Source organism: Capricornis sumatraensis, chromosome 2 (assembly GCF_032405125.1).
Source record: "Capricornis sumatraensis isolate serow.1 chromosome 2, serow.2, whole genome shotgun sequence".
In the NCBI taxonomy this organism is placed as follows: Eukaryota; Metazoa; Chordata; class Mammalia; order Artiodactyla; family Bovidae; genus Capricornis; species Capricornis sumatraensis.
Genome location: NC_091070.1, coordinates 213,512,441 through 213,536,773, shown reverse-complemented (window position 1 = coordinate 213,536,773; position 24,333 = coordinate 213,512,441). Strand labels below are relative to the sequence as shown.

General features: G+C 47.2%; 1 protein-coding gene across 1 annotated transcript in view; it reads right to left on the bottom strand.

The window, feature by feature from the left end:
* INPP5D (inositol polyphosphate-5-phosphatase D) overlaps window positions 1-24,333 on the bottom strand; it is a 138,345-nt gene that overhangs the window by 47,744 nt on the left and 66,268 nt on the right. The window contains exons 5-9 of the mRNA XM_068964154.1: window positions 23,979-24,119; window positions 15,119-15,206; window positions 9,086-9,166; window positions 8,864-8,935; window positions 7,358-7,481 (exon numbers count right to left, since the gene is read on the bottom strand). Coding sequence (XP_068820255.1) covers window positions 7,358-7,481; window positions 8,864-8,935; window positions 9,086-9,166; window positions 15,119-15,206; window positions 23,979-24,119 — 506 coding nt within the window. The remainder of the gene's footprint in view (window positions 1-7,357; window positions 7,482-8,863; window positions 8,936-9,085; window positions 9,167-15,118; window positions 15,207-23,978; window positions 24,120-24,333) is intronic.

The following is a 24,333-nucleotide window of genomic DNA, read 5'->3' as shown; positions in this document are numbered from 1 at the left end:
AAATTTAGCTATTTTGGTTCCTATAGCATGGTTATCATGATCCATCACTTTTCAGAATGTGTTGCCCTCATTTTCTTTTCTGTTTTCTTTGTCCCTCTGAGTTTTGCCTTTAGGAAGGGAAAAGACAATCCTGTGTGTGTTCAGCTACCCTCTTGAGCTGAAGTCTCACTCAAGGGAAATCGTGGGGGTTCCCTGCTCTCAGAAAGCCCATCGGCCTTATCGGCAGCGGTAAATGTGCCACGGCATGAGTCTTACCCACAGCTGGAATGCCCAAACTCTTCCAAACCTGCTGCTGTTAGGCTGTGTCTCCTTCCCTCTGAATGTATGGGTTTCCTTCACATCTACCTGCAGGACTGCGTGGCTTCCCTGGGATGAGAGGCCTTGCCGGCTCAGAATTAGCACCAAAGTGAAAGTTGCTCAGTCGTGTCCAACTCTTTGTGACCCCATGGACTATACAGTCCATGGAATTCTCCAGGCCAGAATACTGGAGTGGGTAGCCTTTCTCTTCTCCAGGGAATCTTCCCAACCCAGGAACTGAACCCAGGTCTCCCGGATTGCAGGTGGATTCTTTACCAGCTAAACCACAAGAGAAGCCTAAGAATACTGGAGTGGGTAGCCCATCCCTTCTCCAGCGGATCTTCCTGACCCAGGAATCGAACCAGGGTCTCCTGCATTGCAGACAGATTCTTTACCAGCTGAGCTATCAGGGAAGTCCCGATTAGTATTATTAATACTGATATGAATGTTAGCAGGTTCAGTAAGTGGCCCACTTGTTCCCACACCTAGTTAAAGAGAATCTTGTTGGTTCTTCCCCTTGTCCCTCTCCATCTCATCTATTAGTAGGTATGGGCAGGTCTACCTCCAGAACCTGTAGATCACAAGCTTCCCTGGTAGCTCAGACAGTGAAGAATGGGCCTGCAATGTAGGAGACCCAGGTTCAGTCCCTGGGTTGGGAAGATCCCCTGGAGAAGGAATGGTTACCCACTCCAGTATTCTTGCCTGGAGAATTCCATGAACAGAGGAGCCTGGTGGGCTACAGTCTATGGGGTCACAAAGAATTGGATAGGACTGAGCGACTAACATTGTCACTTTTCGGTTTCCCTGGTTGGCTCAGATGGTAAAGAATCTGCCTGCAATGCAGAAGGCCTGGGTTCTATTTCTGGATTGGGAAGATCCTGTGGAGAAGGAATGACTACCAACTCCAGTATTCTTGCCTGGAGAATCCTATGGACAGATGCAGGCCCCAGTCCACGGGGTGGACACGGCTGAGTGACTGAGCACACCTCCAGAACATTCCCAGTCTGTCCGTTTTTCCCCATCTCCAGCCACCACCACTTCTTGCCTGGCTGCTGTCACAGCCCTTTAACTGGTCTCTGCATGTCTGCCTGCCTCCTGCCATCACTTGTCCTCAGCACAGCAGCTAGAGTTCGTTGTAAAGGCAGATCACACCATGCTCCTGCTTAAAACTTCTTTAATGCCTGCAATGCGGGAGACTTGTGCTTGATCCCTGGGTCAGAAAGATCCCCTGGAGTGGGACATGGCAACCCACTACATCATTCTTGCCTTGAGACTCCCCATGGACAGAGGAGCCTGTCAGACTACACTCCGTGGGGTTGCAAAGAGTCGGACACGACTGAGTGACCAAGCACGGGTGGCTCCCTGCACTTAGAGAACATCCTGGGTCACCAAGGCCCCGTGACTGGTGCCCAATCTCTGCAGCACCTGTGCTCCAGCCTCCCCTCCTCCTCACACTTGGAACTTGCTCACTCCTTGAAACCTCTGCCCAAGGGCCTCTGCTCCTGGTTTTTGCATAGCCAGTATCTTCTTGATGCTCAGCTGTCAACTCCAATGGCATTTTGTCATTTCCTCCATGACTGGCATGTCCTCCTATTCAAGTTGCCAGACGAGAGTTTACCACTCCCTGGTGCCTTCCTGGTTTGTGTACTTGTTTCTTTCTCTCCCTGACCCTTCCTTGGATGTAACCTCCCTTGGGGCTAAGAGCACACCGGGCTAGCTCAGCTACACACCCCCAGCACTCAGCAGGTTGTAGCTGCTCAGTGAGTGAGAACATTATGATTTCCTTACATGGCAGCTGGCCTTTCCTACGTGTGGGAGACCTTGATGCCAAAGCTACTAAGGAACGTGGTGACCAGAACAAGGCAAGAAAGCTCCAACACCTGCAGTCAGAGATTTTCTCCAAGAGGGCAGCACTTTACAATAATAACCACGATTGGAATCTGACTGTGTGTCAGGACTGCTAAGGACATGCCTCATCCACCGACCCTCACAGCAGCCCTATAAGAATCCATTTTACAGACGTGAACATGGAGGCTTGGAGTAGTTCAGTCACTCGCTCAGGGTCATACCATTATCGGCCGCGGACGTGAATGTGGTTTACCCAGAGGCCCTTTGTCCCTGAGGCACAATGCCTAGCCAGTACCTGCTGCAAAGAAGCCACCTAAACACACAGCCATGTGAACTGTGTTCTTTCACTGACCTCACAGTCATTCATTCATTCATGCACTCAGTATGTGTTTATTGATCACGTACTCTGTGCCAAGCACTGTTCTAGACTTTGGGAATTTAGCAGTGGACAAAGACCACCCACCCCGCCCTCCTGGGCCCTGCGGAGCCTGCATTGATGGTGGAGGGGGTCAGGAATTTATAAGTGACATTACAAGGGCTCAACTGGCAATCACTGAGCATGCACCTACTGAAAACCAGGTCCTGTGCAAGAACTTGTGGATAGCAGGGTGAGTGAGGGGAAGACCCCGCTCTTTGGGGGAGGGGACTTGTGAACAGGTAATTGTGTTCTGATATGACAGGTGCCGTGACAGGATGAGACAGGCCCCGTCGACACTGAGGGAAGACAGGAGCCAGGCTGGTGAGGCAGCAGACAGCTGGCTGGCAGGCCCTGGGCATCTGTGCTTCTCTTTTAAGGGCTCACAGACCCACACCACAGCAGCTCATTCTGGACTCTAGCTGGGTTTTCTCAGGGTCACTCATCTCCAGCTCGGCTCTATCCCCACTCCAGGATCTCATGGCACCTCGCCAGTGTCCACAACCCACAAAAGTGTACACTCACCCCTGAGATGGTAAACCCGTCCATGCTCCCCAGCCCTCAGGAGAACATCTCCAACTCTTACTCTGCATTCAAGGCCCTGCCCACATCTGGGATCCCATGCCCCACTGCTCTTCCCTCCAGGGCCACAAGTGACATTTGATTTCCCTAACATCCTGCTGCATTCCTTGCACATGCCATCCTCTGAGTCCAAGTGCCCTCCCCTACCACATACTTGAACTCCTATTCAGCCTTCAAAGCCCCAGACAGAGCCACCTCTGTGGTGGGAGGCATCCCTGCACCACCTTACAACAGAGCTAATCAGTCCTCCTCCAGGGCTAAGCTCACATCTGACAGATGTTGTAATACATTGCTCACGTCAGCTTTCCCTCCTAAACCACAGATACTTGGAGGGAGGGCTAAACTCAGGGCTGGCCCACAGGAGATGTTCAAAAGAAAAATGTCCATTGAATCAACTGACAAGAATTCCCAGTGCTTCTCAGAATCCTGACAGGCATTTCTTTCAATTCAGAAACCTCAAGCAAGCGGGCACTCTCTGACACTCTCCTTACTCATCTGAGGCTTCCGTTTCCTCTTATCAAAGTTGGGTCCACCCCTTTCAGTTGTAAGTCAGTCTCCAAGACAGTGAAGAGGAACTTAGTGTTCTAAGCTGATCTCTCAAGAGTCCTCCCTGCTCACGCCTTCAGTAAGTCCCTGGTTCTCCCGCCCCTGCCCTGTGACCCCAACTCTGTGAGTGTGACAGCCTGCCACACTCCAGTGTTTAGGGGCTTCCTTCCCTGCTGTGTCCTCCTCACTGCTCACTGCCTCCCTCAGAGCTGCCTTGGAGGGATAATTATACCATGATGATCGTGCTCATGCTCAGGTGCTTCAGTCATGTCCGACTCTTTTCAACACCATGCACTGTATGTAACCTGCCAGGTTCCTCTGTCCATGGGATTCTCCAGGCAAGAATACCAGAGTGGATTGCCATGTTCTCCTCCAGGGGATGGTGGTAACAGTCAATTTCACTGAGCATCTGCTAGATGCTAGGCACTGTGTGCTTTGATGTTTACTTAAGACTCATGGCCGCCCTACAGGACTATACCCATTTGACAGAATAGTAAACTGAGGACACTGCTCTGTCTCTACTCCAGGAGGAGCTCCTACCATGATCACGGAGTCATGGGCACACTGTAGTTCTTGGCAATTTCAATCAGCTGTCTCTCCATCAGGATTTGGGGTGGGCCCTCCGCACTCCATTTGTGCAGTAGCTCATTATTCATAGTTCCAATCTGCTTGGTCCTAGATAACCTGCACATTCCTTGCTAAGAGGGCTCTAGATCAAGCTCACAAGCAGCTGACCTGCGACTTCAGGCTGGGCTTCTGACACCTCCCTACTCTATCTACCTGCTTCTCCAGGCTGTATCCCACCTCCTGCACAGGCCTGGTCCCCAGACTTCTGTCCCCTTGCCGCCCTGAGAGCATCCCTTGGACTTTGGTGCCTCAGCCCAGGTGGGACTCAGGAGCAGGTTGCAGGACAGGGCAGACGCATACGGGGCAACCCTGGTCCCCTGGCCTCTGCCTGGACACTTTGCTGTGGGGCCAGTGCTGCTGTTAGGCACAGGGAGGTACTCTCACATGCATTAGCTTGTCTACTCATGACAAGCCTATGAAACATTATTATTATTCCCAATTCACAGATGAGAAAATGGAGGCACAGAGCAGTTAAGCCACTAGGCCAACATGATACAGCAAGGAAGTGGCAGAGCCTAGATCTGAACCTGGGCAGTCTAGCCTCGGAGCCTATGCAATTCTTATCCTTTGTCCTACTGTTCCCAGCAGAGCGTCTGGCATCAAGTTTTTGCTGAACATACAATCTCCCATGGAGGTCCAGCTCTAGGGTTTCTTGGGGGCAATGGGAGGAATCTGCAGGGCTTGGCTGTCAGGCCAAATATCTGCCCTCTGAAAGCTCAGCTCAGGCCAGTGTTCTCAATGAAGCGAGGCTGTGACTTGCTTCCCCTAGAGACCCATGTGGGACATGCTGTGACATGCTCCTGTCTGCCATCTTTGCTGGCAAGACCTTCAGGGCAGGTGGTGCTGACCCAGGACAATCTCTCAAGGTCACTTCAGTTCAGGGCTAAATAGCAGAGGTCAGACAGCGTGGAGCCCACGCTCCCAACAGGCACCTGCTTCACAAGGCTAGTGAGGCGGGATTTCCCCAATTCTCAACTCTGGCCATCAGTCATGGTCTCCAACTAGAACCTGTCTCCAGAACATTCTACCTATCCCACAAGCCAGGCCTCTAGCAGAACCAGATAAGAATCCCCCACTTCCAGACAGCAAGAAAAGGGTTTTCATGTAACCACATGTATACAGTGACCATATGTATGTGCATATGTGTATAACTACAACCCAAGTTTAATGAAAAAATATTTCCCTTTACTCTTTGCAAGGGCTTCCCTGGTGGCTCAGACGGTAAAGAATCCACCTGCAATGTGGGAGACCAGGGTTCAATCCCTGGGTTGGGGAGATCCCCTGGAGAAGGAAATGGCAACCCACTCCAGTATTTTCGCCTGGAGAATCCCCATGGGCAGAGGAGCCTGGTGGGGTACAGCCCATGGGGTCTCAAAGTGTCGGACATGACCAAGCAACTAAGCACAATTACTCTTTACAAAACTCATGTGATGTTTTCTGCTTTCTTCTCTGTTCTTTGTCTTCTCATACCACTTTATTAACAACAAAAGATGCTGATTGTGCCTGGGATTGCCTGGGCTTCCTTTTCAGAGAAAAGCATACCTTTATAAGTATGTTCCACGTATTGCATGGGACATACTTATACTAAAATTTTTCATTGTTTATCTGAAATTCAAGTTTAACTGGGTATCCTGTATTTTTATTTGCTAAATCTGGCATCCCTAGTTATATGCTACTAAACAGATTTTGAATCCCTGAAGGATAAAAAAAACACTGTTTATGGACCAGAGGGACTTTGTCTTCAGTGGTTTGAAAACCTGAACTGGAACACAAACTGTTGTGTTATGGTGGAAATTTATTTAAGGGATGAGTCTCTGGTGCTTATTACTGTCTTGGGGAATCTGTCAGCCTTGTGAGGATAAACCAATATCAAGTAAGGAAATGGGGCTCAGAAAGTACCATGCTATGATGATACATGGTCTCGCCCACATTGTACAGATGGAGAAACTGAGGCTTGGAGCTGCCCCCTCCCCAGCAGGCAGAGCTGAGCCCAAGCAATGATGTCAGGGCCATATCAGAGCATTTTCCACCACTGTGCTCTGTTGTCGCCCAAAATTCAGTTGCCCTTCAGGGGTACCGCCCCCAAGAACCTCTCTCTAGCCTTTCTCTTTCCCTGACCTTGCCACACTGCTGGCTCCCACTTTCTATCCTCACTGACAAGGCTGCCAACTCCAGATTCTGCCCCTCAAATTGCCTCCTACCCCCAGTTATTCTCCATCCCTCACCTGTGGCTTCCAGCATTCGGTAATAGCTGAAATCATCCTACTGACATACTTATTGGCCACTCCATGCAATGGGATGTAAATTCCACATGGGCAGTCTTTGACTGTCCTGCTTGCCCAGGATCCCCAGTGCTTGGCCCACAGCAGCTTCTCCATAAGCCTTTGGTGTGGGAATATTTTCCATTTTACTGATGAGACTTTGAAATGCAAAGCCTTGGTTGCCCAGAGTTAACTCCTATGTGCTAGGCTTTCCTAAGGAGCCTTACATGTAGATTAGTTCACGGGGACCTCATCATCCCCATTTTACAGATGAGGAAACTGAGGCCCAGGAAGGTTAAGGGTCATGTGCAAGGTCACACAGGTGCTAAGTGGCAGAGCTGGGAATGTCCAGTCTGAATTTAGAGCCCATGACATTAATGCCAGGCTGAACTGTGTCTGTGCTACACTAGGGATATGCTACCCTGATTTGATCAGCAAGGCCTGAACCGAGCACAAGGATGACCACACACATCAGCCCTCCTCCTAATAGGGAGAGCACGTACATATGCAGAACCGCCATCCAGGGCCAAGCGTAAGCTCGTTCCCCAGAGTGGGAGGAAGCAGGCGGAGCGTCTGGGGCAGGCCTCAAGGTGCAGGGGGCATAGGAGGGGAGCCTGAGAACTGGAGGGGCACCACAGGCAGGGCGGGGGCTGGGAGGTACCCCAGCAGAGGGTGGAAGGCTCCTGGCAAGACTGGCTTTCCTGACAGCCTGCTCCGCATAGCTGGCAGCCACAGTAAGGCTATCAGCAGAATGAGGACTTTACGGACGCGAGGGCCTTACTTTTCTTGTGGGTGTAGAACTTGTCCTCAGAGCTGTCCTTGGACTTCTTAACGATCAGTTTCCCAGACTCGACATCGACCTTGAGCTGCAGTTTCTGAGGAATCCCCAGAGATTCTGCCTTCACCTGTGGAAAGAAGGAAGAGGAAGGAAGGGGAAGAAAGGCGCTGGTCATCCCTTCTCAGTGCTTTCTCAGCGCCGTCCCTGAGCCCCTCGTCCATGTGACCGGGCGGCCCGTGGGACCTCTGGTCTCTATCTCTGAGCCTCCTTTGCCCCAGAGGGAGTTTTCGCTGGCAGTTCCTGAGAATCGCTAAAATGTGGAAGGAGCCCAGCTCTCTGCTGTGTGCACATCAGCTGTTCTGCTAACAGGTTTGGTGGAGGAGAAGGATGAGCTACTAGCAGATGCTTTATTCACTGTCTAATCTGACAACACTCAGAAATCTGATGAGTCACCTTCTTCCACAGAGGATTTTAGTAATAGATTGAAGCTCCCAGGCCTTGTTACAACCAATATATGAATTTTTACTGATAACAATTAGGAAGAAGACAATTGTCTAGGCACTCAGAATATGGACACGCATCTTCTTTTTTCCCTTTCAACTATAAGCAGTATCTCTTGGCTCTGTACATTTTGTTTTTATTTTATTATTATTATTTTTACCATGAGGTATGTGGATCTGGGCTTCCCTAGTAGCTCAGACAGTAAAGAATCTGCCTGCAATGCAGGAGACCTGGGTTCAATCCCTGGGTTGGAAAGATCCCCTGGAGAAGGGAATGGCAACCTACTTCAGTACTCTTGCCTGGAGAATCCCATGGATGGAGGAGTCTGGAGGGCTTATGGGGTCCCAAAGAGTCTGACAGCACTAAGCAGACATTTGTACACACACATGGGGAATCTTAGCTCCCCAACCAGAGGTAGAAGCCTCACCCCCTGTAGTATAAGCACAGAATCTTAACCAGTGGACCACCAGGGAAGTCCCGGCAATGCATCTTAATACAGAATTTTCATTGGGGCTCAGAAGGACGTGGGGGTGGGCATCCCATCCTGTTTTTGAATGTGGAAGCAGTACAGGCCGAGATGCTCCACAATGTTGGGGGAATACAAGAAAAGCAAATTTCTGGGCCTGGAGAGTCTAACTCAGTCACTTCCAGGGAAATCATAGGAATCCCTTCTCTCCCCTAACCCCTACCTCGAGGCACTATTTTGCAGCCTATTCAGAGGGCTGCCTGTTTGATGACACTCACTGCCCTCACTTGGAGAAGGATGAAGTTTTGGTGTCTTGGGTCAATGAGAAGCTCTTCCCATGGGATCCTCCCCATGAAGAAGGCTCCACAGAGTCACCAGGGCACCTGTCTTAACGTTTCATCATCATTCCAGGGAGTCGGTTCTGCTGACTTCCAATCTCAGTCACCCATCGGGCTCCCTGCTGAGCCCAGAGCCCTCCTTCCACTGGGACCAGAAGGCCAGCCAACCCCCCGCGTGTGGAGCGCAAGTCCATGGACACGAACCTCAAAGGTGACCGGAGGGATGAGTGAGCGCCGGTGGGGAGACTCCGGACCCTCGTGCAGCAAGGCCTTGACCTGTGGGCGGAAACGCGTGAGGCTTCAGGTTGGGAGGTGATGAGAAGCCAGTCCGGGCAGGGACAGGGTCACGGGGACACCTGGGCATTCTCCGAGGGAAGAGGGGACCACAGAGAAGCCCAGGGAAGCAGCAGGACTCCCCCCACACACCTTGTCTTCAATAGACGACAGGAGACTTGTCAGTTGGCTGAGCTTGGCCACCATGTTGATGGGACTGGCCTCACCAGGCACCTGGGATGCGAGAGAAAGAGCAGGTAAGGATGGGCTGCTGAGGGCCAGTGGTGAGAGGCGTCAGGCTGAGCCTAAAAATATACTTCCAGAGCATCTCTGGGCCAAGGGACAAGCTAGGGGAAGAACTTCTGGGGTCAGAGGTTACGAGGTGATGCCAAACGTGTTTCCAAGTGGCTGGACTGTACATCCTTGCTGAAGCGGGTACTGTCAGATGAGCCTGCATGTTTTTGTTAAAGAGGTAGCAACTGTTTGGTACCTTTCGCCAAAATGAGTTGAACCAGGAAGCAAAAATAGGATTAGCTTGAAATTACTTTTAGGTTCGGATTTTAGGCTTCATCCTGGTTTCCCCACAAACAACCCCATAAGCAGGATTACCGTCCTTCTTTGCATGTAAGGAAGTCAGGGATATGATATGTGCAGTCATCTCAGAATTACCATGACCTAAAAGCACGCCTTCCTTCCCTCTTCCCTCGAAATCTGCTGCTCTCCCAGGGCTTCTCACCGCCTCTACTCGGTTGCAGAAACAAAACTCAAGGTCTGTCCTGGATCACAACATCTCCACCCTCCTACGTGTACTGCATCTATTGGCACCGCTGCTGGACTTCCAAAACACAGCCAGGCCCTGCTCCAAACCTCCTCGCCCGCCACCAGGAGAAAACAATGATCCAAACCCTTAAGGACTTGGTGTGACCCCCTCCTGAGCCCCAGCCACACCCCTCCGACCTTCTGATCTGCCCATGGCCTGGAGCCACACTTGCTGAGGAATCCTAGAAACACAAATGTCACCAGGGGAGGCCACTTCCTTGCCACTCAGGTCTCAGAGTCACAAAGAGGTCTTCCCTGACCACCCGCGCCAAAGACATCTCTGCTCGATCACCATCGTGTTGATTCTCTATTTGTTTGTCTGCTTCTCCGGCTAGCACGGAACCTCCGTGAGGGCTGGCCCAGGAGAACTGTGTCCAGTGCTGCGACCTGGGGGCTTGGCCAGGGACGATGCTCAGTAAAGTTGTTCAATGCGTGCGTGAGGCTCACAGAGCTGACATTACATGTCCGAAGTCACACAGCTGGTAAAGGCACGGCAGGATGTGAAACTATGTCTTCTTGGCACCAAGTCCACAGTCTCGAGCATTTACTCACAGAAGAGATCTTTACAAAGCCTCGATTCTGCGCCAGACACGGTGCCAAGGTGCTGGAGGTATAGAGCTGAAAGGACACCATCCCCACCCTCCAGAAGGACGAGAAAACCAGACTGGACTATTCCAAACACTAAGCAGGGTAGAACGAGGGTGATCACCAACTAGGTGCTGCCCTTTACCACCACCCACCCCCCAATAAGTCAGCCAGGTCACACAGACTTCTGACCTCAGTTTCCCCTGGAGAGGGGAATGGCTACCCACTCCAGTATTCTTGCCTGGAGAAGCCCAGGGACACAGGAGCCTGGTGGGTTATAGTCCCTAGGGTCACAAAGAATCAGACACGACTGAGCAACTAACACTTTCACTTTTTTCCATTGACCACTTTATCTTTTAAAACTATTTTTATTTATTTATTTGGCTGCACCAGGTATTAGTTGCAGTATGTGGGATCTTGCAGCCTGCGGGGTATTTTAGTTGCAGCATGAGAACGCTTAGTTGCGGCAGGCGGGACCTAGTTCCTTGACCAGGGATTGATGTTGGAAATAGGAGTGCAGAGTCTTAGCCACTGGACTACCAGGGAAGTCCCCCACCAGCGACTTCAGTACATTCCTTCTGCCATCACTGATCACCATCATTTCTAACCATCAGCAGCACGGCCACTACAACCACCCCCCACCACAGCCATCACCACCATCATCATGGCAGTTGATACTTGTCAAAACTTTCTGTAATTCTTTTTGGTTTGGCCCTTGCTCCTTGATAAAGCTCCCAATCAGGCTACAGTTATTATTGATCAAGGGACGGGCTTGCTGGAGTGGAGCTGAGATGCAGGTAAGGATGGAGCAGGAGAGCAGGTGGGACAGTACAGGATCCCTTGTTTTAGGGGGATCTCTTGTTTTTCTCAAAAAGAGTCAAGACGATAAGCAGATTCAAGCCCCCTCCTCCTCCCCTAGACACTCTGGATCTTCACCCTGGTCATCATCACCTGGTGGTAAGATGGTGTCTTCCCCACTCTCTTGGAATCTGTGTCTTTTGGGGCAAAGATGTACAAAGTAGAAATGAAGCTATCAACAAAGTGGAGTCAGTTCTTGGAACAAAAGTTATTAAAGAAAGGAGTTTTGCCTGTACTACCGTGTTAGGTAGAAGAATGCACAACAGTATGTGAACCGTGAACTTCCAGATGTTAAACAGGATTTAGAAAAGGCAGAGGAACCAGAGATCAAGTTGCCAACATCCACTGGATCATTGAAAAAGCAAGAGCATTCCAGAAAAACATCTACTTCCACTTTATTGACTACGCCAAAGTCTTTGACTGTGTGGATCACAACAAACTGGAAAATTCTTCAAGAGATGGGAATACCAGACCACCTGACCTGCCTCCTGAGAAACCTATATGCAGGTCAGGAAGCAACAGTTAGAACTGGACATGGACCAACAGACTGGTTCCAAATCGGGAAAGGAGTACTTCAAGGCTGTATATTGTCACCCTGCTTATTTAACTTACATGCAGAGTATATCATGCAAAGTGCTGGGCTGGATGAAGCACAGGCTGGAATCAAGATTGCCGGAAGACATATCAATAATCTCAGATATGCAGATGATACCACCCTTATGGCAGAAATAGAAGAACTAAAGAGCCTCTTGATGAAAGTAAAAGAGGAGAGTGAAAAAGTTGGCTTAAAACTCAACATTCAGAAAACTAAGATCATGACATCTGGTCCCATCACTTCATGGCAAAGAGATGGGGAAACAGTGGAAACAGTGATAGACCCTATTTTCTGGGTTCCAAAATCACTGCAGATGGTGACTGCAGCCATGAAATTTAAAGATGCTTACTCCTTGGAAGAAAAGCTATGACCAACCTAGAGAGCATATTAACAAGCAGAGACGTTACTTTGCCAACATAGGTCAGTCTAGTCAAAGCTATGGTTTTTCCAGTAGTCATGTATGGATGTGAGAGTTGGGCTATAAGGAAAGCTAAGTGCCAAAGAATTGATGCTTTTAAACTGTGGTGTTGGAGAAGACTCTTGAGAGTTCCTTGGACTGCGAGGAGATCCAACCAGTCCATCCTAAAGGAGATCAGTCTTGAATATTCATTGGAGGGACTGATGTTGAAGCTGAAACTCCAATACTTTGGCCACCTGATGTGAAGAACTGACTCACTGGAAAAGATCCTGATGCTGGGAAAGACTGAAGGCAGGAGAAGGGGACAATAGAGGATGAGATGGTTGAATAGCATCACTGACTCAATGGACATGAGTTTGAGCAAGCTCCAGGAGTTGGTGATGGACAGGGAAGCCTGGTGTGCTGCGGTTCATGGGGTCACAAAGAGTTGCACACAACTGAGTGCCTGAACTGAACTGAACTGAATGCACATGACGGTGAGATGGTGGGTGTGCTCTGCCCGGCATGTTTAAGACGTATGCGCTCATCTACACTCCTCATCTACTGACTCCTCCAGTCCTTGGTTTTCGGATGGGGACATTGAGTCAGAGCAGTGAGTCAGTTGCCCAAAGCCACACTGTTGGTGTTGACCTGAGATTTGGGTCACTGGGTCTCAACTGGTGGAGCTCTTGACCTCTGGTGACAACTGGCAAGGTCTGGAACATTTTGGGGTTGTCAAATTTGGGGGATGCTAAAGACATCTAGTGGGTAGAGGCCAGGAAGTATTAGCATCCTATACTGCACAGAACAGTCCCCCACGACAGAAAATGACCCAGCCCCAAATGTCACTAGCATTGAGGTTGAGGTCAAAATCCACAACTCAGTCTCAATGTGGGTGAACTGGTCTGAGTGCCACCTGTGGCTTTACAGAAGCTGACCCAGTTATTTCACTGAGCTTTTCAGTTGAACTTCAGAGGATGTGGGCTCCAAGGTTAACAACTCTCCATTCTCACGTAGGGCAGACCCAGGGCTCTCCCCAGACCTCACATTCTGCTAATGCTGCACTTTACACCTCCCAGCATCTTCTCAGATGCACTCCACGCAGGGGTCCCCATCCTGTCTCGCTGACCTGAGGGACAGGGCCTTGTGCTGGCAAGAGGCTGCCACGTCCAGAAGTGCCACCCAAGCAGTCTCACTTACTCCCTCACATAACCCTGCAGTGGCAGATAGAACTATGCCCATTTCACAGATGAGGAAAGCAAGGGTGGGAGCATAGTCATCTGTTGAACTTGGATGTTTATGATGCACGGCTCAGGGTTCTTCCCTATACCCCGGGCGGCCTCGGAACTCCCTTTTCCATTTGTGAAATTTCTGAAGGCATCAACACAGTCTCTGGTTTTTCAAGTCAGGAGGGTGGTAACCAGAACCCTCAGGCAGGAGGGTGGTAACCAGCACCCTTTCTCTACATCCTGACGTCACCCCCATCCTGTCACTGCTCTGACCTGCCACCAAATGCAAACACGGTGGCCGAGACACTCGGGGCAGCACGCTGGGGAGTGACTGCTCTCAGATTATCTGGAAGCTTCTCCCTCTTCTAATTGACTTCAAAGGTTTGGGAGTGTGTTCTTATTGTCAAACTATTTAAATTTTACTGTCTGGTAGGGCTCCTGTTTTGTCTAGATTTCGCTTTTACTGTCCCAGAAACGAACACATCATTCACTTGAGGAAAGCAAAATTACATTTGCTTGCCTTCTTTATTCCCCCTGATGAATTTTTAAGTTGTACAAACAGAATACAAAAACATTTTCTCAGCAAAAAAACTCCAAAAAACCATCTGGGCAAACGTGACCCAGGTCGCTTCGACTCCATTCCATCCCCTCCTTGTGGTGACCTTTTGGGTATAAACACACCTGGTACAGTTTCCATGTGCAGACTTACACCCTAGTTTATACATTGTTCAACTCTTTGCTTTTTCCACCCAACAGTATACCTTGAAGATCTTTCTACATCAATGCATCCACCTTAGTTCAGAATTCTGCATCCTACTTCTTGCTTTTAGAGACAAAGCTACAATAAACACCTTTGCCAACATCTGTGCAAATGTGTAGACCCTAAGGCAGCTGCCTACAGGTAACTGGCTTGCTTGCAGGATGCTGAGCATTTAACATTTTCATGCAAACGGCTAAACTGCATTTCAAAAACCCATTTGCACTCACAACTGTGAGCGATGAACCCAGGAGTCCTGACCTCTGTGTTGGAGCCAAGTCCTGACTTCACCAATTAAATTTGCCCATCGGAGAGGCAAGCGGAGCTTTGCAGCTCATTTTTGGCTACTAATGAGGTGTTACTAACATCTCTTCAAGGGTATCCTGGCAATTCCCAGTCCCTCTTCAGTAAAACAGCCTTTTAAAAATCCTCTCCCCATTTAAACATTTTGGTTGCTTTTACTTAATCATGGGTGGTAGGGTTTGCCTTCTAAACATGTTAATTCTGTTCTTAGCTTTGCTGGGGACACTTTCTGTGACACAGACAACTTGGCAGGCCTTGGCTCCCAGTGTGTGTGTGTGTGTGTGTGTGTGTGTCTGTGTGTGTGTCTCAGGGGGCCCACCTTCCCCTGCTCTTCCTGGGGTAAGAGGTGGGACCAAACCATTAGGCACCTCCAGTTTTTGTCAGTTTCTGATGAGAAAGGGCCCTGCCTTGTCTCTTTTATTCAGCGCTAATAAGGAGTTTTGCTGGCAGTTTCTCAAACCAAAATTCAGTGGGGGCAGGAGGCATAAACCTGACTGAGGGGCAGGATCTTGAGGCTCCTTCGCCCTAGAGGTGGGGGTCCAGCAAAGTCCCTGGGACGTTGGTTTCCTCTTCTCCCCACCTCCCCCAAACCACCCCCCCAAGCCCCTCCCGCACCTGTTTCATCAGCTCCCAGCGTCTTTACCTGAGGCCGTGGACGCAGGCCGGGGGACAGCTGCTGGTCAAACAGCCTCTGCAGAGACTCCAGAGTAGGGAGGGCCCGGATGACTTCGCTGGGGCGGGAGACAGGATGAAGGCCGAGCGTTAGTGAGGACCAGCACGGCATCGTGCACACAGGCTCCAGCTGGACACACGGTGTGCTCACATGCACTCTGGAAGAGGACAAGCCCAGGCAAGGATCCAGGCCTGCCAGAGCCCCCCACTCCTGCCTGGGCCCCACCAGGACCACACTGGAGCCGTGATGCGATAATCTGATTCACCTCTGTTTAGCCGTACTCGACTGCGTAAGCCTGTAGAAACTCTGAATCCAGCAACCCAAAACGACTTAGCAATAATTTAGTAATCCACGGTCCCCAACTTGAGTGTTTATAAGAATCACACCCTCACTGAGTGTTAAAAATGCAAATGTCTGGGCCCCAACCTGATTTGGTCTGGAATCTGCATTTTCGTTTTGCGCCCCAAGGTCTTTCAGTGGGGCCAGTCTGTGCTTTCTGGTTCAGATCCCCTCCTAGCAGCTGAGGTGGACGCCCCAGGGAGGTCTGTCGTTGTCTGACTCAATGACGATACTAGGACTTGATTGATTCTTTGTTCCCATCTCATCTTCTATTTTCCCATTGCTTTGGACGGGATGAGCAGACAATTTTGAGTTCTATTTTTCATCTATTATTTCATCAAAAACTGTTCATGTTTTTTATACATTTAACATTCTTAGTGGCTTCCAAATATTCTATCAAGTAAATGTGCCAAAATCAATTGCTGGATATTTGGGTTATTTTGAGATTTTGGTAACTATAAGTAAAGGCTGCTGTGAACAGCTTTGTTCATATCGCTTTTCTTTATTTTCTTTTATTTTTCAACTTAAAAAATTATTTTTAATTGGAGGATAATTGCTTTACAATATTGTGTTGGTTTCTGCCACATATCAACATGGATCAGGCATTGGTATGGGTATGTCCCCTCCCTCTTGAACCTCCCTCCCACGTCCCACCCCATCCCACCCCTCGCACAGAGCCCTGGGTTTGAGCTCCCTGTGACACACAGCGAATTTTCACGGGCTATCCAATTGTACATTCAGTGATGCGTATGCTTCCCTGATGCTCTCTCCACTCGCCCCCCGCCTCCTTCCCTCATCGTGTCCACAAGTCTTTTCTCCACGTCTGCGTCTCCGCTGCTGCCCTGCAGATAGGTTCGTCAATACCAGCTTTCTAGATTCCATATACACGTGTTCATATTTGTCTTTCTCTTTCTGACTTACTTCACTCGGTACAATAGGCTCTGGGTTTATCCACCTCATTAGACCTGAGTCAAAGCGGTTCCTTTTTGTGGCTGAGTAATATTCCACTGTGTATATGTACCCAAACTTCTTTATCCGTTCATCTCTCGATGAACATCTAGGGTGCTTCCATGTCCTCGCTATTTCTTCTTTACTTATTTTCAATTACAGTTTCAAGCCAACCAGAGATAATGGCTCTTGATCGATATTGCTAAGCCCTTGAGTGATGGTGGCCTTGGGCACTATTCCAGCCTGCTCATCATCTGTGCTATTTGAATTCTGTAGTTCTCTACCCTCACTCTTTCAGTGGATGTAACAGTGCATTTCAATACTGATGGATTGATTTGCACATCTTTAACTTCTAATGCCTAAGTGTTTTTCTGTGTGGTTGGTTTTTACTGTATTTCTTTCCCTAGAAATTTCATGTCCACTGTCGGTCTTCGGGTGGGAATTTTGTTGTTATTTTTATACATTGGCATAAACTCTTTACTTATTGCCTTGATTTTTATTTAATTTATGTGTTGTGGGTTTTTTCCCCTCATTCTGTTGTTTTCACCCTAGGTAGGCTAGATTTTATTATAAAATGCTTTATAGTTTTGTATTGCTCTATTTTTCATCTTTTCTTTGTAAATTTTTTGGCTTACCTTAGTTAAAAATTTGTCATCGGTATTTACTTGTGAGCAATTAGTTGCTCATTTAAATCAGTTTCCCACTCTTTTAAAAGCTATGTTATAAACAAGGTTTTGGAGGGTCATTGTCATATCTTTTTAATTCCTTACTTCAACTGAAATTTTTTTTAAAATATGTGGTGGAAATAAGTTCACCTTTTTCCATATTGCTATTCAGTGTCACTCAACTGCACTTGCTCTTTTTTTCCCACAACTCTTTTGAACTAGTTCCTTGCACAAGCCCATCTCAGATATGATAGAATTTCTTGCCAGAATCTGTATCACTCATTCAACAAAAACTCTGGAGCTCCTCATGTACTAGGCAATGCCACGTTCACACACTGACACATCTCACTGTTGCAAGGATGGTGTTGCAGCCTACTGACTTTGATCGGTAATCCTGGGGACTCCTCTGGGAGCCAAGGATGGGGTGGGGGGAGGTAACTGGCCCAGGGAAAAGGGAGGAAGAGCTGGGCAGACAGAGTTCTTGGTTTCTATCCCACCTCCACCAGAGCTGCTCAGGTCACATGGTGGTATTCCATTTAAACTATCACTTCATTAAAGAATTCTAGGCCACAAAAAAAAAGAATTCTAAAGCACTAATTCGGAACATGTTTTAACATCAAACAGATCTCCCTCACTGTTCTCCTTTTTAAAAATGGCATTTTAAAAACACACAAGTACATATACACAAACTGAATCTTTAGAATTTTCTAGGAATAATGCTGTTATTCCCTGTATTTCCAACTTGGGTAAAATTTTGAGAAATCTGGCTTTCAGACATGTCTGGAGATGTTGGTTAGGGTCAGAATGACCCATGACACAGAAGGACTTGAGTTGAAAGACTTGAGCACTGATCTTACGATACAGAAAGGATTTGTCCAAGGACGTTACCATCAGCAGGGTCCCTGAGACTCAGCTTATCTGTTTCAGGTCACCAGCTCAAGGGAAGATGAGGAGTAAAGATTGGGCCCACTTTGGTCTCTGAAAGTGAAAGTCACTCAGTTGTGTCTGATTCTTTGAGACCCCAAGGACTATACAGTCCACAGAATCCTCTAGGCCAGAGTACTGGAGTGGGCAGCCTTTCCCTTCTCCAGGGGATCTTCCCAACCCAGGGATCGAACCTAGGTCTCCTGCATTGCAGGTGGACTCTTTACCACCTGAGCTACCAGGGAAGCCGCCTTGGTCTCAGAGAGATGGTCAGTTTCCCCAAGATTCCCATTCAGTTTCCAGCTAGGACATCCAACATTCTCTCAGTTCAGATCGGCAGACTCAGAAAGAATGTTCTGAACCTTCGTTGTTTTCTTAATTTTTTCTTTTCCAATTTTTTGCTTCTTTTTGCTTTAGCAAAAATTTCTCCTGCAGTTTCTTTTTCTTTTGTTAAAATGTTTAATGGAACGATTTTAATGTTTGCCTGTCAAGTTTAATTGATTTTATATTTGACACATATTGCATTATTAAGGGGGTATCCCTCTATTCCTTTTTAAAAAGTGATTTTTAAAAATTAGAAATTACTTTTATCAGGTATATTAGGACATCTATGCAAATGATTTCTTTATTTTTAACCTACTACATTGGAAGGACTGATGCTGAGGCTGAAACTCCAATACTTTGGCCACCTCATGTGAAAAGTTGACTCATTGGAAAAGACCCTGATGCTGGGAGGGATTGGGGGCAGGAGGAGAAGGGGACAACAGAGGATGAGGTGGCTGGATGGCATCACCGACTCGATGCACATGAGTTTGGGTGAACTCAGGGAGTTGGTGATGGACAGGGAGGCCTGGTGTGCTGCAATTCGTGGGGTTGCAAAGAGTCAGACACGACTGAGCGACTGAACTGAACTGAACTGAACCTACTGCTAATTATAGTGTTTTATGTTGACTCGCTTTTGGAATGATTTCTAGATAAAACCTACATTTTTCGTACCACTAAATTATATTTGCTAGAATATCACTGACATGTTATATACTTATATTAATAAGTGAAACTGGATATAGTTTATTATTTTAGGCTATTATCTTGATTAGCTTTCTGGATTGGAATTGTACTTTTCTTGCATATTGAATTAGGTGATCTTTGTCATTCCTGAATAATTTATAAATTAGGGTTATTATTCCTTGTTTAAAGTTCAAAGTAGGGCATGCACAGTAATTTTTATGTTTCATATTTCACATTAAGTATTTATTACATTTAATTATAATTTGAAGATTTGCAACTATGTAATTGTATTCTTTATGACTTGTAAATCTTTAATGCAAATTATTAAATCTCCTACATTTCTAATTTTAAAAATTTCCTTGACTTTTTCCCTAATTTATTATTTTTTAAAATTATTTCCCCCTTGCTCTTTTACTTTCCAGTTGTTGTTACTATTCATTCACTTTACAGAGATTTCTTAAAGACTTTGTTTGGTTCACTACTGTATCTCTAGCCCCTGGAACAGTATCTGGCTCTTGGTAGCGTGTGTCAATTTGGTCATATAAGACTCTTTGCAACCCTATCGACCGTAGCCCGCCAGGCTCCTCTGTCCATGGGATTCTCCAAGCATGAGCCCTGCAGTAGGTTGCCATGCTCTCCTCCAGGGGATCTTACCAACCCAGGAATCGAACCCAAGTCTCTGTGTCTCCTGCATTGGCAGGTGAGTTCTTTACCACTAGTGCCACCTGGGAAGCCCAGGCTCATAGTTGGCACACATTCAATCTTTATTCACAAATATTGAACAGATTACCGTTTCCAGTACTTTGCTTGACTGTGGCAATATCTGTGCAATCAGGATATGGCCCATGATGCCTTCAGGAGACTAAGAGCCTGGATTAAGTTTGTATGTTTCACTTATTATTCTACCCCACCCCGTTTCTGTAACAGAGCATTGAAATCTTTGGCTTTTCCTCCAGTAGTGTTTCGGCTGCATCACCTGGAGCTCTGATATACAGAGGCTTGATTCCTCTGGGTTTCCAAACCTCTCCCAGGCAGGCTATCATTGCATGAAGTGCCTTCCTTAATTCCACTGTGATTTAGGAGATGGTCTAAAAGCACCCAGATGGTTGTGGCTAGTTTTGTTATCTCTATTTTCATCATCATTCTGTGTTCTGGGAACACAGAATGGACACTTCTGTTTTGGGTGTATTCATATCCAGCTGCTCAGTAGGCTGCTGGGTTCTTATTTTTAGGATCACCAGCACACTAACATTTCTGGAAAAAAATTCTTGGAAACTTTTTGAAGGGAAGGCATGTGATTAGTACATTTTTACCAATTTTTTTAAATCGGCAAAGACTCCTTAGGCTTTTGAAGGATATCTATGTTGAGTTAATCCCAAGGAGAAATCAGTAGTCTTCTTGGAGATGCTGCTTCAGCATTTTTATCATGTCATCAAAGAGTATGAATAATATTAAGTATCGTAATTTTGAAAAGTAATGGTGCTATTCGTAATTACTTTCTGAATTCATCTTTGCTTGTGGCTTTGAAGATTGTAAAAAGAGGTTACAGTACTCCTGTTTGGTTGTTCTGTGACTGGATCATTATAAGGCTTCTCAATACCTGGATTTAGCTCCTTTATAAGCCTGAAAACTTTTTAAAAAATATATATTTAGTTATCAGATAAGCATAATTTTTTCCCTGCTTCTTGGAGAGCCTGCCCTACCAGCTATAAGTTGAATCTCTATGCCCTCTTTCCAAAGACTATTGTTTTTTTAACCACACATTCTTTGCAGGTGCTTATCTAGTCCTCCCTTGTTATATATATATATGTGTGTGTGTGTGTGTGTGTGTATATATATATATATATGCGCTTCCCTGACACTGCTGTGTTTTGTGATTTGTTTTATAAATTTGCTTTGAGAACTGTGGGTTTATTTTATGGCCTCCAAAGAAGCAGTTATAATGATGATGTATTTTTGTCTGGTTGGTTGATTTCTTTATTAAAATCCTTACTTAATTGATAAAACACCCTCTCCCACACTTTGACCTGTTATTTTAAAATCCTACTTATAATTCTTCTTGTTTCTCCATTTCAGGAGTTACCAAGTATTTCCAGACTCTGGAGACTTAACTTTTTGTTCTCTTTCTCTGCAAAAGTTTCTGTCTGGTTCTAGATGGTCTAACTTAGGGTTACAAATCTCTCTAGAGCCTTTGTGTTGCTGAGGCTCTTTCAGTTGCAGGCAATGACATTGCCATGACATTTTTGCGGGGGAGGCTCCTGCACTGTTTCTCACTCCTTGGTTCTCTGTGACTTTCCCATCCTCACCCCGGTGTCTGTGTTGGGCCGGGTGGTCTGAGCAGACAAACCTGCTACCTTCGGCTCCATCCTCAGCTCCCGGTTCCAGGTACTTCTCTTCCACCCACCTCTCGGTATCTGCCCCTGCCCTCTTCCCCTCCGTGTGCACTCCCCGCTGCGAGGACCTACCCCATGTGTCTCCCAGCTTCAAGCGCCCACTGCATGCCTGTGACTCCCAGATGTATATACCCTTAACCCTGAGGTCTCCGGGGATCTAACTTCTAGAACTAAATCCTTGATTTGATGGCTCCGCCCACAGGATATCTAATAGCACTTCAAGCCAATGGCAGTTCAGACAAAGATGATCCTCCTCAACCCTTTCCTCATTGACTTTCCCCATCTGAGTAACTGGCATCACCCACCACTCAGCTTCTTGCACTGAAAATCTAGGGATCACCCTTGATTGACCTTCCCCTGACCCTACATCCATCTGCCAGCTCCACCAATCCACTCCCGCCCAGGGCACACCAGCCCTCAGCGCCCACATTCTCCCAACCATCAGGTCATTTAACTAATATCTATCAGCTGTTCCTGTATGCCAGACACTGTCCAAACCCAGGACTCAGCAGAATGCAAAGCAAATCCCTGCCTCCTCTGACTTCCTTTCTTGTGGGCCAGCCTTACATCACGCAGCTCCCAGCTGTCTGCTGCTTTCGGTGTGCCTCCTAAGATCCAGTCTCCAAAGCCCTGACTCAGGTTACAGCGCCATGCTGAAAATCTCCACCTGGCCTTGGGAGGCCTGCGTGATGTGGCTCCTGCCAGTGTTGCCAGATAGCACACGGGTGGTTGTTGTTAAGTCACTCAGTCGTGTCTGATTCTTCGTGACCCCATGGACCGTAGCCCTTCAGGCTCCTCTGCCCATGGGATTTCCCAGGCAAGAATACTAGAACGGGTTGCTATTTCTTCCTCCAGGGGATATTCTCCAACCAGGGATTGAACCCGCATCTCTTGCAACTCCTGCACTGGCAGGTGGATTCTTACCATAGTGCCATCTGGTTCCTCAGATTTTCTAAAATTGCATCCCTAATTGCATCTCCAAGCCTGACTATCACTTTGCCTATGAAGCGAAGACAAACAAGTGGAGGTACAGGATTTAGAACATCACAGTGTCTCTGCTTCTAACTCGAAGTTAACTCTCCAGTAAATAAAGGAGTAGAAACCTAGAGAGCTAGCCGAGTTGAGGAAGCTGCTGGCACCTCAAGGGTGAGGTGACTAGATTCTGCGAAAGCCCAGCGAGCACAGCAGTGTTGGGCAGAGGTGCTGAGTGGCTACATGAAGCTTATGGAGACACTGAAAGGTACAGACCCTCCTGGACAAGGAAGCAGCAAAGGACAGGATCTCCACTGGAGCAGAAATATAAGCTTGCTACCAGCCATCACGAAATCGTGCTTCTTGAAAAGGAAGTGCCGTGTGTGTTTCCTAGTAATAAACAATTTATAATAACAGCATCATATGGAGAAATAGCTTTCCATGGAAATCTGCAGAAATGATGGCTCTGGGTCCAAAGGCTGAAACTGCATTAGTTGAAAGCCAATTCATTGAAATGAAACCTGACTGGGCAATTTGATGAGTGCTCAATTTGTCAAAGAAATTATTTGCTGAATGTACCAAATGTACTGATTGTGCTTTTAAGAGCCTTTAAAAGGAAGGTTCAATTTGATTATGGATGATGAAAGATTCTTTTTTGCATATTAACTAAGTGAAGATAGATAGGGCACCAGAGAAACTGACAAAAGAATTTTGAAACTGATGTTTATGTAATAAAACACAGAGTAGAGGCTGATAAAACCTCACCCCCATGAAATGCTATTTTTCCAACAAAAATGCTGACCTTTCATTTGCCATGGGATTGTTTTGGGTCTTTGTAATTTCTTTCAGATGATTTAAAATGTTATTGTCAATTTTTTCAAGTATTTAAAGTAATTTTTTTTGTCAGTTCTTCAGATAGCATATCAGTCTTAATTTTGTTCCCAATAATTAAGATATATTTGTTTTTGTTAATTGTGTCTGACTCTTTGTAACCCCCATGGATGGCAGCATGCCAGGCTTCCCTGTCCTTCACTGTTAATTTTAATGGTAATGAAATTAAAACAAGGAAAGGAATTGGAATTTTTACCAATCCGTCCTTCAATGAATTCATTAGCAGAACACTGGCATTTTGGTGAATCGGCTCGCTTTAAAAACCTGCCACCACTGCAATCTTGGGCCATCACCACCCACACAGTAAAGGGCTGACTTTAATTTATCTCCCCTTGGTGACCTTATGTGCTTATCAAATGTGCTGGCTGCAGCAAGAAGGACAAGTAGCAGCGAAAGCCTTAACCACCGCATCCTGAGCAAGTGTGGAAGGGCTGGCAGTGTACTTCCGCCCACCCCTTCCCATGGCAACTGGCCTCAAATTAACTTTCTTTCTTTCTTTTTTTTTTAAATGCAGCCACCACCAAGTTCAAATACCATGAAAACAAAACCTCCAGCAACCACAGATTTCTAAGTCCTACCGACTGCTCAATTATCCCAAGTGACAGCTGGGCCAAGTGCGGGGCTCACCCTAATGAGCTGGTTCCTGGTCCGCTGTCCGCCCCCCTCCCACCCGCACTGGGCAGCTATTACCCATAGAGCTCTTTGCAGAGGAGCGCGGTCAGTTTCTTCAGGTGAGGGAGACTGCTGGAGCCCGACTTGACGAAATCAGAGTCCAGGGAGAGCTGAGTGCTTAAATAATCTTGGATCGCTTTCAGATGCTCTTCTGGAATCCTGAGGGGATAAAAGTAGAAATGACAACATGGTTTTTTCAGTTCCTTTAGCCATAGACACCAACAGTAACAGGTAGAAGAAGAAATCTGTATTCTCAGAGCCTGCAGCTGAGACACCAGCCTCCAGGAGAACCGTTTCCTGAACCTGGACAGGCTCCCTGGGTCTCAGTGAAGGGATGGAGAACAGGTCAGACACACATAAAGGGCCCATACGG